The sequence below is a fragment of the Bubalus kerabau genome, chromosome 17 (assembly GCF_029407905.1).
Source record: "Bubalus kerabau isolate K-KA32 ecotype Philippines breed swamp buffalo chromosome 17, PCC_UOA_SB_1v2, whole genome shotgun sequence".
NCBI classification, from domain to species: Eukaryota; Metazoa; Chordata; class Mammalia; order Artiodactyla; family Bovidae; genus Bubalus; species Bubalus kerabau.
The window spans coordinates 51,192,019-51,211,378 of NC_073640.1; the positions used below are offsets into that span (position 1 = coordinate 51,192,019).

General features: G+C 51.8%; 1 protein-coding gene across 1 annotated transcript in view; it reads left to right on the forward strand.

Moving 5' to 3' along the window:
• Positions 1-19,360, forward strand: part of SIPA1L3 (signal induced proliferation associated 1 like 3) — a 254,992-nt gene that overhangs the window by 214,839 nt on the left and 20,793 nt on the right. The window contains exon 19 of the mRNA XM_055553137.1: positions 10,387-10,608. Within this exon, the coding sequence (XP_055409112.1) occupies positions 10,387-10,608 (222 nt within the window). The remainder of the gene's footprint in view (positions 1-10,386; positions 10,609-19,360) is intronic.

Sequence of the window (19,360 nt, forward strand, 5' to 3'; positions counted from 1 at the left end):
CCCTAACTAAGGACCTGAGCTATTTCTAACTAATGTCCCAAACTGTCCCTAACTAAAGCTTGACCCTCTCACTAATAGCCTGAAGCTGTCCCTAACCAAGGCCCTGAGTCTATCCCTAAGACCCTGAGTGCGTGCTCAATTGCTAAGTCGTATCCAACTCTGCAACCCCATGGACTATAGTTCACCAGGCTCCTCTATCCATGGGATTCTCCAGGCAGGAATACTGGAGTAGCTGGCCATTCGCTTCTTCAGGGGAATCTTCCCGACCCAGGGATTGAACCCACGTCTCCTGCATTGGCAGGCAGATTCTTTACCACTGAGACACCTGGGAAGTCCAACTGAGGTCCTGACTGTCCCTAAAGCCCTGAGGCTGTCACAGACTCAAAGCCTGACTGTCCTGACAACCTGAGCATCAGCATCTATTTAGGGACAGAGCCCTTAGTGTTCACAGTCAATGTGGGTGGCAGATCCACCTCCAGTGACAGCCCATAGTGGCCAGGCCAGGGTGAGGGAAGCCGCCGGGGTGTGACAGCCCAGAGGAGGGGCCCGACTCAGTGTGGGGGGAGCTTCCCTGGAGAAAAGAGGCTGAGCTCCTGGGAATAAGGAGGGCAGAGTGTTCCAGACAGAGAGGGTGTGCGGTCCCACTCACCCCGCTGTCCCTCCCACCGTCTTCCCAGAGGGTCGCTGAGCACCTGTGCTCAAGGGGCCCACATGTGCCTCTGACTGCCGCTGGCCTCACACTGCCCCTCGCTCGGGGCAGCTCTGTGCTTCTGCTGTCATAGGTCCATTCCCTGGGGCAGGGCCAGAATGACACCCTACTGCCCAGTTGGCTCCCCGCAGGCAGGCACGAGCACTCCGTGGCTGCCCTTGTGTCTCCTTCTGGGGCCTTTGTAGCCCAGCACTTCTTGCTCATTCATGTAGCAGGCACCAAGTGTATGCACTGCTCTCTGCCTCAAACAGGTTCCCTAGCTCTCCTGGAACAGGGTGCTGGGGGAGACAGCAGGCAAATAATTACAAAAGCAGTGAATGAATTATGCTAGGGGAGTGCCTGCAGGGCAAACTTCCTGGGATCTTAGGGGATGTGATGCATGGCTGGAGGGGTGTCTGATCTAACGGGATGGGTGGGGTGGCGGGAAGGGATAATTTCCCTGAGGAGGAGTCATTTCTACCAAGGACCAGAGGGTTAAGGAGGAAGGAGCAGGTAAAGTGGCTTCTGGGGAACTGATGATTTCATCTTGATGCAGTTATGTGGGCGTTTGCTTTGTAACTGTTGGTTAAATTGTACATATATGTTTTGTACACTTTGCTATATGTGGGCTATTTTACAAATTTTTTTAAGAGAAAATGGAAAGATGGTGTATGGAGAAAGTGTCCCTATGCAGAAATAGCAAGTGCAAAGGCCCTGGGGTGGGGAGGAGGGTGGGTGCCGGCCGGTCACAGACCCCTTGGCTCAAAGATGGAAATTGGGAGGGCCCCTGATGGGAACCTGAGGAGCTTGGCAGGGACCAGACCATGCAAGGCCCTGTCAGCTACAGCATAGAGTTTGGACTTAGTCCTAAGAGCTGTGGGCAGCAAGGAAGTGTTTCAGCAGAAAGGATGATACAGGCAGATAGATGTTTTGAAAGATGGTGCTGGAGGCAGGATTGGAGAAGCGTCAGGGATGGGTCTGAGGCTGAGACATCGGTGAGAAGGGAGGAAGGAGGCCTGGGCCAACGGGCAGAGCAGCTGTGGGTGTGTCAGCAGTGGTTCTGTCAGGACGTAAGGAGGGAGGAGACAAAGGTCCAGGACGGTGCTGGCGACTGCTCATGTCAGGAGGCTACTGCAGATGGGGGTCTTGAGATTCGTGAGAGAGTAGAGGAGACTGGGGCCAAGCAGTCCCAAGAGGAATGTTACCCTTTTCTGGTTGTGCTGGGTCTTCACTGCGGCATGCAGGCTCTTTGTTATAGCTCGCGGGGTTTCTCTAGCTGTGGTGTGTGGACTCTCCAGTTGTGGCACACGGGCTCTAGAGCACGTGGACTCAGTAGTTGTGGCACGTGGGCTTGGTTGCCCCATGGCATGTGGGATGTTAGTTCCCCAGCCAGGGATCAAACCCATGTCCCCTGCAGTGGAAAGCAGATTCTTAACCACTGGCCCACCAGGGAAGTCCCCAGGAATGTTATTCTTATGTTTATTGTTGTTTAGCCTCTGAGTCATGTCTGACTCTATGGACTGTAGCCCACCAGGCTTCTCTGTCCATGGGATTCTCCAGGCAAGAATATTGGAGTGGGTTGCCATTTCCTTCTCCAGGGGATCTTCCTGACCCAGAGATAGAACCTGTTTCCTGCATTGTCAGGCAGATTCTTAACCACTGAACCGCATGGGAAATCCCTGTTCTTACGTTTACTGACCCTAAAGCACCTACTGTGTGCCAGGTACCGTTCCAAACACAGTGGACAAAGTCGAGTCCCTCTTTTGTGGAACTGACACTCTCCTGGAGAGAAAGCAAGGCAGACAGACAGCTGAGCAGCCATGTTAATATGCCAGGTGGGATATGGTCTGGGAAGAAAACCCAGCTAGGCAGAGGTCCTGGAAGGCCTCTTGGAGGAGGTGATATTTTGCAGGAAGCATGGAAGTGATCCAGGCAGGGGAAATAGCAGATGCCGAGTCCCTGAAGGTAAACTCATTTGCGGTGTTCTAGAGATGCTCTGCTGGCCAGACAGGCTGAATGGGAGAATGGCAGGAGGTCTTATTTGCACGGCGGGCACGGACCCAGCTCAGGCAGGCTTACCAACCATGGTCAGATGCTGGATTTTGGTTCTGAGAGACATGGGAGCCACAGAACATAATCTGACTTGTGTTTTAAGATCACGGTGGGCTCCTCGGGGGAACGTGGGCTGTCTCAGGGGTAGTAGGGATTGAGTTTGCCAGCACAACTCAAGGACGGACTGACTGACTGCCAGGGAAGGGAAGGGCCCCGCCATGCCCAAACCCCCCACCCACTCCCTCCGCACGCTCCAGCCCTCCCGTGGAAACCGCTGCAGCCTGTAGCAGCTTGTGCCCGTGGATGATTCCAATGACTTCACAGACTCTCCCCTCAGACATTCGTCATGGGAGCCCGGCTTCCAGGCACGGGGCCAGGCGCCAGTGCCTGCTGCGGGCACGCCAGTGGGCTGAGCGATCCCAGGCGGGCAGCCACCTGGCCCCCCGCCCTCTCTCAAGGCAGCACACGCTCCAGAGCCCCCTGGGTTTCCAGAGCAATTTGTCGGCGCTGTTTAGAGGCGATGAGCGGCTCTCGGTTCCACGTGGAGCTGACACGGCCAGGCATTCCTGGGCGGGCAGGCAGGCAGGAAGCCCGCGGCCCTGCTTCCGCAGGCAGGGCCCTTGTCTCCAGGATCCCCTCCTGGGGGCACAGCCCTGAAAGGTAACATGAGGCCCTCAGGGTCCACTGGGCCCCACCCCGCCCATGTAGGCTGGGAAGCCAGGGTTAAGGGGAGACACCTACTCAGAGAGTCACTGTCAGCTTGGGAAGAGGAACTCAGGCCATCTCCAGAAACTCCAGGGAAGGAGGATACCAAGCAGAGATCATGGGGCAGGGCAAGGGGAGTGCAAAGGCCCTGAGGTGGAAGTGTGTCTGTTGTGTTTGAGGAACAGTATCCATGTGACCAGAGCAGAATGAGTGAGAGGGGGAGTGGGAGTTGGCTGAGGGCAGAGAGGGGTCAGCCCAGATGGTGTGGGGCCCTGTGGACCAGGGAGGACTCTGACCATGAGCTGAGGAGAGTGGTGATGGCTCTCACCCTCCGGCTGGGTTTGGGGGTGAGGGCAGGAGGAGGCCACTGTGGGGATACCTAGGCACTGTGGTTGGAGGTGGGGTGAAGGAGGTGGCTGGTGGCGGTTGGAGTCCCCATTGATTTTGTGACATGGAGTTTTTGCCCCATATTGTCACTCCTTCCACTTCCTGAAGACCTGATGTTCTTGCTCCCAGGCTGAAGGGCAGAATGTTGCCACGTGTGGCTCCTACACTGAGCCTGATCATTCCAGCCATGTGCAGGGACTGATTCGGCTCTCAAGCCCCTGCCAGACACCAAGCAGAAAAGGCCCCACAGAGGCCCCCCTGGGGGTATCTGATGAGCAGCATTTCCCAGGCTCTGGCCTCTGACTGCCTGTATCCAGGTCACAACTCCACCACTAACCAGCTGCGTGGTCTCCACCAGGCTCCTTAGTTTCTCTGAGGCTCAGTTTCCTCATCTGTAAAATGGAGGTGAAGGTAGACTCTGTGGTCCAAGCTGCAAGGATACACCCACACCATGGGTTTGAAGCAGCCAGCACAGGGCCTGAGACGGAGCTGGTCCAAATACACCTGCGGCTGCTAGGTTCGGTTTTCACGTGTTATGTGTTTTTCATGACTACCATTGTCATCGAAAGTACAGGTTGGTGGTTAAACAGAACGCCTCTTGAGCCAGACTGCCTGGCTTTGTATCCTGGTTCTGTCCTCAACCAGTTGTGAAATTTGGGGCATTATTTAAAAAAAAATCTCTCTGGGCCTCAGTTTCCCCACTTGGAACATAGGGAGAGTGGTACTTCCTGCCTCATGGGATTGCTGGGCAACCGAATGAAGTGATGCCTCTGAGATGCTTGGAGCAGGGCCTGGCTGTGTGCATGGGCTCAGTGCCGGCCGCTGCCCTTCCTGCCACCTGCTCCGCCAGTGCTCTTCCTCCCAAAGGCAAAGGCAGGACTCCCCCGGTGATCTGGTGGTTAAGAATCCACCTGCCAATGCAGGGGACAAGGGTTCTGTCCCTGGTCTCAAAGGATTCCACGTGCTGTGAGGCAACTAAGCTCGTGCTCCGCAGCTACTGAGCCCCCAACGCTAGAGCCTGTGAGCCTCAAGCACGGAAACCCGAGCACTCTAGAGCCCGTGCTGTACAAGAGAAGCCACCGCAACTAGAGAGTAGCCCCCACTCACCGAAGTTAGAGAAAACCTATGGCAGCAAAGACCCAGTGAAGCCAAAAAACTAATAATAAGGCAGGGGCACAGCTCCCTTTGTGCCTGTTGCCCGCCCGGGGCCACCCATCAGCCTCCCCAGGGATGAACAGACCAGATCATGGCACACTCCCAGGCAGCTGTGCGCTTTCTTTATTCAGCCTACAGTTTTTCTGCTTTCACTCCAACAAAAGCTTAACTGCTCCCCCTGAGATACAGCACAGGTAACTGCCCAGCCTCTCTGGGGAAAGGTGGGGTGAGAGTACAGAGCAGAATGTCCCCTCCGCAGCCCTGGCTGAGCCCGAAGCCTGGGCATTTAGCCCCTGGACACACCACATCCCTGTGTATCTGCAGCTCCAAGAGCACATTCCAGTGCCCAGGCCTACCCTGAGCACTTTGTGCAGATATGATCTCGTGAGGCAAGTGTGTCGTTGCCTCGATTCTCAGAGGAGGAAACTGAGGCTTGTCGAGAGGAAGGGGCTCCAGCAAAGATCACAGCATGTCAGTCGGTGCTGGGCTTGGACCCCAGATCAAGTAAGCAGCATGGTCCATGTTCTCAGCATGGTTCTCAGGCAGTGCTGCTGCCTCGTTTTTCAAGCTGAGGCTCGGGGAGGGCACCTGGCCTTGCAGGTGCTTCAGAGAAAAGGTGTATTCACTCTGTTGATTGGTGGCGTAAGAACTCTACCCTGTACTTGGCACCTGGCGCAGCTCATGGTCCAAGGGGGAGTGAGAAGGGGCGCCCGTCTGAGCGGGCCGGGTCGAGATGCACAGCATATTCAGGATAGTTCTTTGTGGCCCTGCTGTGTGTGGGGGGCGCCCGTTCATGCCTGAGGCTGGTAGAGGTTGAAAGCAGGGACAGTCGTGGGAATGCCTTTTGGCTCTAAGCAACAAGTCCCAGCTCAATTGGAGGAAGTCTGTTACCTCTGAGAACATGAAGTCCCACGCTAGGGAGGGCCCCATGATTGGGGAATTTACTGACTCAAGGACTCAGGTTTTTTCCCTTTCTTTGTTCTGTTTCCATCGGCCTGCAGACTGGCTCCCCTCACAGTCTCAAAGTGACTATCCAGATAGTCACTGTGTCAAGTGGAAGAAGAGGGGACGTTTACTACAAGTGGTCTTTGTTTGTTAGTTTCTCAGTGAAGAAACCTTCCCCAGAAGTCACCTAGCAGACAGTCCACACACGCACCTGATGCTTCACTGTCCACAAATAGATCACAGACCTACCCCTGACCCGTCCCAGACAGGTGGCATCCAGCATTTGGGATTGTGCCCTGGGCTGGGTGCCAGGTCACCTTCCTCAAGGATGAGTAAAACCAGCCTTCATTTACAAGGTGACGGGGAGTAGGATGACACCCAGTGCCTGCCACAGGCTGAGGGAGTAAGCCCATCCCAAATGGGGCAATGGATGGAGCCAGCTGGCAGACACAGAGAAAGGGGTGTTCTTTTTCTCTTCCCTTGATGATGATTATTTATTTTGGCCATGCTGGGTCTTTGTTGCAGCACACAGGCTTTCTCTAGTTGTGGAATGGGGCAGGGGCTCTCTAGTTGCAGCATGTGGGCTTCTCATTGCAGAGCATGGGCTTAGTTGCCCTGTGGCAACTAACCCCAACCGGGGTTTGATCCCCAACCGGGGATCAAACCTGCGTCCCCTGCACTGGGGGGCAGATTCTTAACCACTGGACCCAGTCTTCCTTTTGTTTCTTTATCATCTCATTTGTTTTTTCCAGCTCATAAAAGCTGAACATGCCTGATGACAGGATAGAGAAATATGTACTGTAGAAATATAAAAGTTAGGGTAAAACCAGTTAGGATATATTCATAGAGTGGACCACCTGCAGCCATTGAAGGGAGAGGGTTTTGTGTGGACTGACATGGAGAGAACTCCAGGGCATCATGTTAAGGTCAAAGCCAGGTGCAGAGCAAGCTCATGATAGGCTGCCATTTATGTTAAAAAGGAAAATTGGGAGGCTACACACACTGGGCTCTCTGTTGAAGAAGAAGAAAGGAGAAAAGTCAAGGTTGCCTCAAAGAAGGAGACTGAGCTGTTAGACAGCATTTTCATTTCTGCCCTGTGCTGTGTATGTGGTTTCATCTCCCCTGTCATTACTGCCTCCAGAGATAATCAGTGTGCACTCCTCCAGAGACATTTCTCCAAATCTGCACCAGCCCAGGTCTATCACACATATTTTGACAGTTACCCAAAACAGGAAAAGCATTTTACATTACACCCCAGAGTGGACATCCTCAGTAAAGTTTCACAAAACCACTTACCCTTATCTCAAATGAGGTACACTGAGGTTTTTTATTCCAGTCTGTTTCTCCCCACCCCCTACCCCAAATAACAGTCAAGATCTAGTAAATTGATTTCATGGCCCACAGTTGGGGAAAAAACTACACACTTCCTTTTCATAAAAAAAAAGACACCCCCCCAAAAAAAAGCCCAGTAAACATTTGACAACATATGTACATTTAAAAAAAGAAAAAGCACGCTTTGCATGATGCCTTGTTTCCACTTCCTGTAGCTCAGGCATCTGTCTTCATCCATAGACAGAAGTTGACCTCATTCTTCACACTAGCTGCATAGTTTTTGATCATATGGATATGCTTGGACTGATCTAAGAATTCAGGCCATGTCCAGCTTTTTCTTATTTACACACAGCATTGCAGTGACCTTCCTTGTATGTGCCTGTGTGTCCTTGTGCAGGCTTTTCTGTGGCGTGGATTTCTGGGAGATCAGACGCTAGACTGACACTACTCACATCTTTCAGTTCAGCTCAGACAGTGTCTCCTCCTTGGGGAAGCCCTTGTGACCTCCCCAGATAAAGTCCGATCCTGATGTTACATGCTCCGTGACTCCCTGGACAACCCCTCACCAGTGCACAACCTTGGACCTGTTGACAGATGTTGCTAAATTATAGAAAATCTTTATAAGTCAGTCAGAGCTTGCATTTGAAAATCCGTTCTGACAGTCCGCCTTAGGATTGGGATGTTTCAGTATTCACATTTAATGACGTTCCTGATGATAATTAGATTTGCATTTGCCATTTTGCACTTTGTTTTCTCTGTTTACTGTCTTTCTCCTTTGTCCTTCCTTTACTTTTGCCTTTTGTGTTAAATTAGTTTTAGTACACCATTTGGATTCCTCTTAACTTTAATTATAGTATGCATCTTATCAATGTATTTCAGATTAGTGCTGACTGAATACCAACAAAATATAGAAACTTTCCTCCAGTAAAGCCCCATTCCTTTCCCTCTCCTTCATGCTATTACTGCCATACATTCTACATGCATATATGTTATAAACCAAACAATATAGTGTTATGATTGCCTTGTACAGTCTTACATGTAACTTTAGAAGTTAGAGAAGAAATAAGAAAACCTAAATATTCTACACTCCTGCTCAGTTGTGTCCAGCTCTTTGTGACCCCATGTCTATAGCCCACCGGGCTCCTCTGTCCATGGGATTTTCCATGCAAGAGTACTGGAGTGAGTTGCCATTTCCTTCTCCAAAATACTCTATGAAGTCTTTTATTTTAACCCATTCTTACCATCTTGGACCCTTCACTTCTCTATGTGAATTCAGGTCATCACCTTCAGTCATTTCCTTTCAGCCCAAGGAACTTTTACTTATTAGGCAGATGTGCTAGCAATGAATTCTCTGAGTCTGTTTATCTGGGGACATCTTTATTTTGCCTTCATCTATGAAGGATAGTTTTGCTGGACATAGAAGTCTTGGTTGATGGTTTTTTCTCTCAGCACCTTGAAAATACCACCCCATTCTCGGTAACCCACTCGAGTATCCTTGCCTGGAAAATCTCATGAACACAGAAGCCTGGTGGGCTGCAGTCCATGGGGTCGCAAAGAGTGGGGCACGACTGAGCAAATAACACACAGCCATTGATTCAAATGATAGGTCAGCAGTTGATTGTATTGATTTCCTCTGTATATGATGAATCTTTTTCTCTTGGTGCTTTCAGAGGTTTTATCTTAGTGCTTGACTTTCACTCATTTTTCTGGATGAAGTCTTTGTGTTTATCCTGGTGGAGATTTGTTGAGTTTTTCAGATGTGTAGATGAATGTTTTTTTATCCAGTTTGAGAAGCTTTTAGCCATTATTCCTCCAAACCTTTCTTCTGCCCCTTTTTCTCTTCTCCTTCTGGGACTCTCAGTGAAGTTCTACAGTGGCAGAACTTGCTTGTTCATTGAGCTGGGCAGGGGGATGGGAGGAGCCCCAGGCTAAAACATCAGATTCCCTCTGTTCTTAGCCTGAAGTTCAGTTTTTCAAGAAAATAAGCAATACTTGGATTGTTGCATGTCCTCGGTCAATTTCCAGAGTGCTGAAATGGTTGTTTTTGTTGATTTTGTGCTTGGTGGGGAGAGAATTTGCCAGTCTTCTCATTCATCCGTAGTCAGAAGTCCCACCCTTTAATTTTGCTGAATTGACCTTCAGTAAGCTTTTATTAACTTGCACTCCAAGGACATTAATTTTCCCATTAAAGACCTCTTACTTGAAGTGGAATTAGAATTTTAAAGTTTTAAAAGCTGATTTGCTTCAGTGGGGTCAGCAGTTGGGTCCCCAAGAGTTGGGTCCTAATTAACCACATGAGGTTCATTGTAGCATTAACTCCACAGGAATCCAGCATTTGGAATATCGAGCTGTGGTTTTAGATTAGATCAACTGGAGTGGTGTCTGATGTGTATTAGTGCTCAAAAAATCTTTGAGTGAAGATACTATGTGGCAAGGCATACGTTTAACAAAATAAGTTACAGAACAATTTATTAGCACAGTCTCAGTTATATGAAAACATAATTCTCGCACACTTCCAAAAAAAAGGCTCCTGTTTTCCAGTTGTATACACATTTTTCTTTTTGTCTGTTTTTCTTTTTCTTTCTTCTTTTTTTTTTTTTAAGCCGTGCTGTGCTGCTTGTGGGATTTTAGTTCCCTGGCCAGGGATCGAACCCAGGCCCCCAGCAGTGAAAGTGAGTCCTAACCATGGACCACCAGGGAATTCCAAACATGTGTGTTTTAACCATAGGAAAGGGTTAAGAAAGAAATACAGTGAACTGTAAACCGTGGTTACCTCCAGAGATGGGTCGGCAGGCCCCCCACTTTCAGCTGTGTAGGCTGTGCTCAGGATACAAGGAATCTCCAGGGGGGTGGGCAATCATCCGCCCACAGAGGGTGACTTTTTTAGATACCCATAGAGGTATCAACTGTGCTAGGAGGACATCGCTGGGAGGGGATGGGGGCTGTGAAGGGAGCATTACCTTTTCTCCACGTAGACATCTATGTATTAGAATTTTCGCGGCAGTATCTCTCCTGTGTGAATGAACTTCTTTATTGTTTGTTTCCCAAGAGTAAACTTAAACAGATTGACTTTTCAAAACGTGGGACGGAGTTGTTTTACTTTTCGAATTTTTACATTACAGCGATATGAGCTCAAGGGCCGGCTACCCCGCTCAGGTTCACAAGACAGCCAGCACCGAGACCCCGCGGCCCTCACAGCTGGCCCAGGCCAGCGCCTTCCAGCTCTCCACCTCTGTCCCCAAGTCCTTCTTCTCCAAGCAGCCCGTGCGCAGCAAGCACCCCACGGGGTGGAAGAGGACAGACGAGCCCCCTCCACGGCCACTCCCCTTCACTGACCCAAAGAAGTAAGTGCCTGGGCACCTGGTAAGGCACTCCTAGAGCCAAGCTTGGCATCTCGGGGCAGGGGGGAGGGTGACCCCTTGCTCCCTCATATGTCAGTCACCATGCCAGTCTACACACTGGAAATACAACCGCGCACAGGCCAACAGGGTCCCTGCCCTCCAGGGGGCCATGCTGGTTGGGGAAACGGACAGCAAATAGGGTGACTAAGAAAAGTGTGCAGAGTCAGATGGTGGCGAGCCTTGTGACACATCTGGATGAAGAACGTTCCAGGCAGAGGGAACAGCAACTGACAGAGCCTGAGGCAGGAGCAGGCTTGGTCTGCGGGGGGAAGGCCAGTGTGGCTGGGACCATGTGAGCACGTGAGGTCAGAGAGGCAGTGAGCACAGACCATGGAGGGTTCTGTGGGCCCCAGGTAAGGGCCTGGGTGTCTGCTGTAATTCAGGGGGAACCGCAGAAGGGTCTGGAACAGAGGGGGACAGACCTAAGTTGGGTATTCACAGGGCCCCTGTGGCTGCATGTGGAGCATGGTCTGCAAGGGACCAGGAGACAGGGGTCGCTGGTGTGATGGTCCGGGCAGCACACAAGAGGCCTGGGGTGGGATGGAGGCTGAGGAGGAAGAAGGAGGCAGCTTTGGGATAGATTCTCTGAAACGGGAGCCAGCAGGTGCCACTGGCAGATCGGATGTGGTGTGAGAGAAAGAGCGAGGTAGAAGGTGATACCAGGTCTTTCAGCCTGGAGGATGGGCAGACTCTTCTTGAGCTGGGATGGGGACTGAGTGGGGAGTAGGCTCAGGGCTGGAACTGTAGAGTGAACTGTAAACCGTGGTTCCCTCCGAGTGGGGAGCTCCGGAGCTCAGGCCTGGACGGGTCACCCTTTTTTATTTTTCTGCTGCACTGGGTCTTGGTTGCTGCACGAGGGCTTTCTCTAGTTGCAGTGAGCAGGGGCTACTCTCGTTGCGGTGCACAGGCTTCTCGTTTGGGTGTCCTCCCTTGTTGGAGCACAGGCTCTGTGCACGTGGGCTTCAGTAGTTGCAGCTTGCAGGCTCTATAGAGTACAGGCTCAGTAACCCTGAGGCATGTGGAAACTTCCCAGACCAGGGATCGAATCAGTATCCCCTTCATTGGCAGGCAGACTCTTAGCCACCGGACCACCAGGGAAGCCCACAGACAGATTACTGTTGTGATGTGCAGTAGACATGGAGGAGGCAGTTGGGTTGGGCAAGGAGTCTGGAGCTCTGGGAAGAGGTCAGGCTGGAGAGAATGGGACTGTTGTTAACATAAAGGCTGGAGAGGAGGGGGATGTAGGCCTCCGCCTGAGATCCCTCAGTGTTCATACAAGGAGGAGGAGCCAGTGAAGGAGGAGCCCAGACGAATGTGGGGTCTGAGAGCCCAGGGGTGACGACTGGGAGCAGTCAGGAAACTGAGCAGGGGGTTGAGCCTCCCAGAGGTGACTGAAGGATGCCAGAGAGAAGCCAGGGCAGAACAGGAGGCAGCTGATTTGGGCCATTTTGCTCTGAAACCAAAAAGAAGAGAGGAGTGGTCAGTTAAAAACCAGTTCTTTGAATTTGGAGGTTTTATTTATTTTAATTTATCTGCACTGTGCAGCACGTGGGATCTTAGTTCCCCAACCTGGGATCGAACCCATGCCCCCTGCATTGAAAGTGTGGAGTCTTAACCACTGGACTACCAGGGAAGTGCCGATTTTTGAAGTTAGAGTACAGTGGTACTGAAAATTTATCCAGTACTCACCACATGCCAGTTTTGGTGCTGAGCTCTAGTCCATGAATTGATTCACTGAATCCATCTCAACAACCCTTCCATGAGTTGTTCAGTCATTCATTTCTGACTCTGCAACCCCATGGACTGCAGCACGCCAGCCTTCACCATCTCGTGGAGTCTGCTCAAACTCATGTCCATTGAGTCGGTGATGCCATCCAAATGTCTCATCCTCTGTCACCTCCTTCTCATCCTGCCCTCAATCTTTCCAAGAATCAGGGTCTTTTCCAGTGAGTTGGCTATTCTCATCTGGCAGCCAGAGTATCAGAGTTTCGGCTTCAGCATCAGTCCTTCCAGTGAATATTCAGAGTTGATTTCCTTTAGGATTGACTGGTTGGATCTCCTTGCAGTCCACGGGACCCTCAAGAGTCTTCTCCAGCACAACAGTTGGAAAGCATCATCACGTTCTTTGTCAGCCTTCTTTATGGTCCAACTCTCATGTCCGTACATGACTACTAGAAAAATCATTTCTAGTGATTTTTGACTAGACGGACCTTTGTCAGCAAAGTGATGTCTTTGCTATTTAATATGCTGTCTAGGTTTGTCATAGCTTTTCTTCCAAGGAGCTGGCATCTGTTAATTTCATGGCTGCAGCCACTGTCCCCGGTGCTCCGTGAAGCAGACCTGTCATTTGCTCAGCTTTACTGCTGAGGCCCAGAGGCTCACAGCTGGGAAGGGGTGGAGCTTGGGTCAGAACCCAAAAAGCCACGGCTCCTCTTCAGGTGGGGGGCCTGCCCTCTCCGTCCTGTTCTCTGTAACATCCTCTCTCATGATCTGGAGGGGCCGTTCAGATGTGTGGTGACACAGAGCTCATAAGGAGAGAGGTGTCAGGAGACAGAAACAGGGTCCCTGGAGAGGCGGGCGAGCGAGCAAGCCGAGAATCCAGTTCACGCTGCTTGCTGACAGCCAGGGGCCACTCTGCAAACTAGATTTTGATCCTCCCCTCCCCTAACTAAAACCTCCAGCAGCTTGCCCCGCTCCCAGGACTAATGACAAAGGCGCTCCTTTCCTGAGCGCATATATCGTACCAGGCACTAGCGCACCGTGTGCTTTGCCCAGACTCCCACCTGGACCCCGCACGACGCGCCCGTCACCCCTCTGCCCTCATCTCCCACGCTCCCCCAGGCTTGCTCCACTCCACCCACCCGGCCTCTCCCGGCTCCTTGGTCTCGAGTCCCACCAAGTGCAGGCCGACCTCAGGGCCTCTGCACTGGCTGTCACCAGTTCCCAGAATGCTCTTCCTCCACGTCTTGTGGCCGAGGTGGGATTCCGGAGCTTGGTCTGGTGCCAGCTCCTCATTCGGGTCTCCCCAGCCTTCTGCCCCTGCTGCCGTCACTCCATCCCTGGTCTCTGTTCCACGGCCTGTTCCTCCACTGGAAAGCAGGTGACAATCTTGGTCACAAGACAGGTGTCAGCTGACACTGTGTGGGCACTCCCATCAGTGAGTGGGATGTCTGAGCCTCACATCACACTCCATTCTCACTGTAACCCCATAAAATACGGTAAGGCCCTCATTTTTCAGGGTGCCAGAGGGTCCATCCCTGCTGGCCCCACTCTGCTCCTCTATGGGAGCGGCCGCCCTGGCCTCCCCAGCACGTGTGCTGTCCCTTCTGCCTGGGTGCCCCCTGCCCCACCGGCTCCGTCCTGCCCACCTGGAGTTTGCTCGGGCTGCCATAACAAAGCACTGCAGACCGGGGGCTCGACAACACAAGTGTCTTTCCTCGGAGCTCTGGAGGCTGGAGGCTGGAGCCAAGGTGGAAGTAGGGTTGGTTCCCTCTGTGGGCGGAAAGGAAGTGTGTGTACCACACCTCTCTCCCAGCTTCTGGTTGATTCACCAGCAATCTGTGGGGTTTCTTGGCATGTAGATACATCTGGGTATGTGTCTCTGTGTCCACATCTCCCGTTTTTATAAGGACACCAGTCGTTAGATTAGGGTCGATCTTAATTGGAGAAGGCAATGGCACCCCACTCCAGTACTCTTGCCTGGAAAATCCCATGGACAGAGGAGCCTGGTAGGCTACAGTCCATGGGGTTGCTAAGAGTCGGACACGACTGAGTGACTTCACTTTCATGCATTGGAGAAGGCAGTGGCACCCCATTCCAGTACTCTTGCCTGGAAAAATCCCATGGACAGAGGAGCCTGGTGGGCTGCAGTCCGTGGGGTCGAGAAGAGTCGGGCACGACTGAGCGACATAGCAGCAGCAGCAGCAGTAGTTGCCTCATTTTACCTTGATTGGGCTTCCCTGGTGGCTCAGATGGTAGAAAATCTGCCGTCAATGCAGGAGACCTGGGTTTGATCCCTGAGTCAGAAAGATCCCCTAGAGAAGGGAATGGCAACCCACTCCAGTATTCATGCTTGAAGAATCCCATGGACAGAGGAGCTGGCAGGCAACACAGTCCACGGAGTCACAAAAAGTCGGACACGACTGAGCGAGTAACACTTTGACTTTACCTTGATTACCTCTGGAAAGACACCATTTCCACATCAGGCCAAATTCTGAGATTTGGGACTTCAACATATCATTTGGAGGAGACCCATAATGCCAGCCCTCAGGTCTCACACAGACCTGCCATCCTCAAAGAAACTCTTCCAAGCCCCACACCAGGCTCATCCATCCCATGGACCCCACACTTCTTCCCCTGTTTGGCCTCTATCCAGAGCCCGTCACACAGTCATTTGCTAGAGATTCAGTTCTTCCCTGTCAACCCGCTGGACTAAAGGTACTGGGACAGCAGACCTACCTGAGCCCCATCCAGGACAAGGTATGTAGTAGGCGCTCAGAAAGTACACCTGGCAGACTTCCCTGGCGGTCCAGTGGTTAGGACTCCACGCTTCCACTGCAGGGGCACAGGTTTGATCCCTGGTCAGGGAACTAAGATCCTACATGCCACCGTGGCATGGCTGAGAAAAATATATACCTGGATAGGTGACAGCCAAAAACAAACAGCAGCCCCCCTTTTCCCACCATAAGATCCAAAGAAAGCTTTTTATGTATGTACGTGCATTGCATAAAAATATGTAAACTAAATATATAAAATACCGGGGGACACAGAATAGTTTCGTGGTTTCCTATTAATTTGGTTACAGATAATTTTTAAAATCACGTGCTTTAAGTAATATGTTAACTTAGAATTAATGCTTTTGTCCACATACTTTTAAGAAAGCTGCTTTATTCAAAATCTCCCCAAGCATTTTGGAAATGTCTTGGTCATTGTTAGAGACACTTCAGAGTCACCTAACCTAGTTTTCCAGAAAACATTGTCTTTACTTCCAGCTAAAGTATTTGAGGCTAAACATGTTTGTTTGTTTGTTTTTAAATCTGTGTATAATTCTGTTGCTGAAATTTTATCCCAAGGCATGAGAACTCATTTGCATAACTTATTTACCTGCTTTTACTGATACCTCCCCTGCCAAGTGGGCTTCCCCAGTGGTGCAGTGGTAAAGAATCTGCCAGTGTAAGAGACACAGGTTCAATCCCTAGGCCAGGTAGATCCCCTGGAGGAGAAAATGGCAACCCCCTCCAGTGTTCTTGCCTGGAGAATCCCCATGGACAGAGGAGCCTGGTGGGCTACAGTCCATGGGGTCAAAAAGAGTCGGACACAACTGAGTGACTAGGGCACGCACACGCACACACCCCTGCCAAGTATTGTCATAAGCCCTTTACCTTTTTTAACTCATTTAACCTTCACTACAAACAGTGAGTTGTAGGACTTTGTATCCCATTTTCCAGGTAAGAAAAATTGAGGTACAGAATGGTTAAGTCACTTGCCCAAATTCACTGTTAGTTAAGGTTAGTCACTGCAGGTGTCATGGTTGTACAGAGGTCACCACATATTTCTTTTAATATTTATCTTTATTTACTTATTTGGCTACCCTGGGCCTCAATGGCAGCACGCAGAACCTTTGGTTTTTATTGTGCATGCGGAATCTTTGGTTGCCACATGTGGGACCTTAGCTCCCTGACCAAGGATCGAACCCAGGCCTTCTGCATTGGGAACTCAGAGTCTTAGCCACTGGACCACCAGGGAAGTCCCATAGGTCACCCCTAATATGAGTGTGTCCCCAAAGGAGTAATCACCAAATCTGCCTCCTTTCTCATTGATTCTGGTCAGGGACCTCTGACCTATCCCCAGAGTGCTATAAATGGCTGCAGCCAGCACAGGGGTGCTGTCTTTCAGCCAGACTGTGTGGAGCTGGCTTTACAGACCCCCCAGGTCCTCCCGGTGACCCTATTTCTAGAGGAGGAAACTGATGCACAGTTAAAAGTGCATAGCCTGGGTCACCCAACTGGAAGTGGCAGAGCTGGGATTCATACCTAGAAAGAGAACTGGCAGGGTATCTCATCATGGGAAAGACTCAGGCAAGGCTCGCATCCAAGGCCGGACTCGCGCCTTCTGAGGACTGCTAACTTCTCGGAGGAAACAGTCGCCTGTTTGGGGGCACATGCTCCATTGCACGAAAAGCAGAGTGAGCTGGTGAAGGACAGAGGAGCTGTACTCTGAGGGGACCCAGGGCACTGAGGTGGAAGCCCCCCACCCCCCGCAACCAGCCCCTCTGCTGCAGGCCCCAGTCAACCCCACAGCTCTGCCTCAGGAGAGGGCCAAACAGCCCCATTTTGACTGCTTTGTCGCAGGACGCTGAACTCACCAGCCTGCCTTCTCCCCACCATGAGAGCAGCACAGCGTGGGGGTTGAGAAGGACTCCCTCATTGGCCGCTCACCCCTGCATCACTCAGTTTTTCTCTCTTTAAACTGGCATGACATCCTCCCCACCTCCCAGCTGTGAGGACTTCCTGAGGTAACTCTCGGGAGGACCCCAGCACGAAGGTTGAGCTGCACAGGGCTGAGCAGGAGAGGGGGTGACCAGGGTGGCCAGGCTGGGGCCCCACAGAGCAGGAGACAGAACCCATGGTCATCAGCGCCCCCTTCCTCAGCCATCCAGGGCACCTCCTCCCCGCCAGGCTGGTCTCAGCCCAACTGAAAGGCTGGCGTGTGGCGGCCCTGCTGGCCCTGGTCCCTGCAGACAAGGCCTGGTGAGGAGGAGGCAGGCATGCCCTAGGCAATAGCCTGCTTATTGCTTACGGTGGAGCAGTGGTTGTGGCGGGTGATCCCCCAGGTCACATCTCAGGACCCAGGCTCCAAATGTCCTCATCCATAAGAAGGGCAGTCTTGGGACTTCCCTGGTGGTCCAGTGGTGAGGACTCCCACTTCAACTGCAGGGGGCATGGGTTCAGTCCCTCTTCTGGGAACTAAGATCCCATATACTGCATGGCGTCACCAAAAAGGGGGGAAAAAAATGAGCAGGCTGGGGCCTGAGAGAGAGCGCGTGCTCAGGGGCCGAGCTTTGCTGCAGCTGCCGTTACTGCCACCGCAGTCGGGGGCCGTCCCCTGAGTCAAGCCCAGGACCCGACTCTGCGGTCACTGCGTCAGAAGCTCTCAGGGCATCAGTGCTCTTGCCGGTAAAGCAAGGCGATGGAAGTGATGGCCATAGGGAAGGAACGTAGCCCCGTGAGACACCCCAGCCCCAGAGTGGGGGCCCACACCCCCAGAGCCTCCGTCACTGCGTCCCAGGCACACTGAGCACTGCGTTCGCTCATCAAGAGCAAATCTCAGGCAGCTCAGAGCACGGGGCAGATGTGGCTTCCAAGCATCCTCCACTCACCGTGTCTCGGTCCCCAGCCTCTAAAAGGGAGGACAGGGGTGGCTCCCTCCCCGAGGTGGCACAAGGAGTCAGCGAGGCCCCGGGAAGGGCCGCTCAGCATTGGCATTAGCATCTAGCGGTTGACGCCTGGCCTGCGGGCGCCCTCCTTCCTCGAGTTTAGGGGCCCGGGGTTCAGCTCAGCACAGCCACAGAAGCAGCAGCATCCCCACCCCACGGCAGGGTCGACCCCCACCCCCACCCGCCTCTCCCAGCCAGCCTTCCAGGAAAATCGGCCTGCTGCCCAAGGCGCAGACTCGATGAGTGTCCTCGCCAGCGAGGCTGGCAGAACCCCCAGCTCAGGCAGGCCAACCGACAGTGGTGCTAATTAGCTTAATTAGCCCAGCCCCAAGGGAGCTGCCCGGGTTGGAGGCCAGAGCTCCCAGTCATCTGGGATCAGGCCCAGCCAAGTCAGAGCCTTTGGTCGCCTTCCACTCCTGGCCCAGCCATCACGGGAAAAAGAAGTTGCTGTTGTCCCGCTCCTAACTACAGGGCCTTCTTTGTCATTTTTCTGTCTCCCTCTTTCTTTTCTAACGTGAGTGGTTTAATTCCCCAGTGTGGCAAATGCAAGTTCAAACAACACGGGCAAATTAGGGACTCTGTCCAAGGCTGTCAGTCAGAACTTTGAGAGAGGGTACCTCCTCCTGGGTGTTTTCTTCATTTGTGTATTAGATGGTAAAACACGCAGAGGATAAAAACCAAACTAGTTCAAAAGGGTGTGCCATGAAAACCAGGCCTCTCTCCCTTCCCTGGCCCCCAGCCATGTAGCTCCCCTCCCCAGAGCAACCATTGTTTCATTTCTTGTCCATCCTTACAGAAATGTTCTGAACACGACTGAGCACACGTGAGTGTGTGTGTTTCCTTCCCGCCCCCCGCTTTTTTTTATCCATGGGGTCACCTCCTGTCTGTGCTGCAGCCTCTTTGACTTGCTCTTTTCTCAGCTTGGCGACAGCTCCATATTAGATAGAACACAGAACGTGATCTCATTCTTTTTAACAATCAGAGTCGAGTCCATTTTATCCTCAGAGGTCATTAGATTTAAACATTTATAAAGACCAAAGATCTTGAGAAGAAGGAAAAAGATCAGAGGTGCACAAACCCAGTTTTTTTTTTTTCTTTTAACCTGGAATTAATGTCATCTTAAATTATTGCTTAGAATTTTCAGTTTAGACAATACATTAGGAAATCCTCCCAGAAGAAAGAGAGTGTGGACAAAAATGATGAGTTTGACTCTCCAAACTGAATTTCATCATATTTTATTCCTTTAGACATGTCATAGCT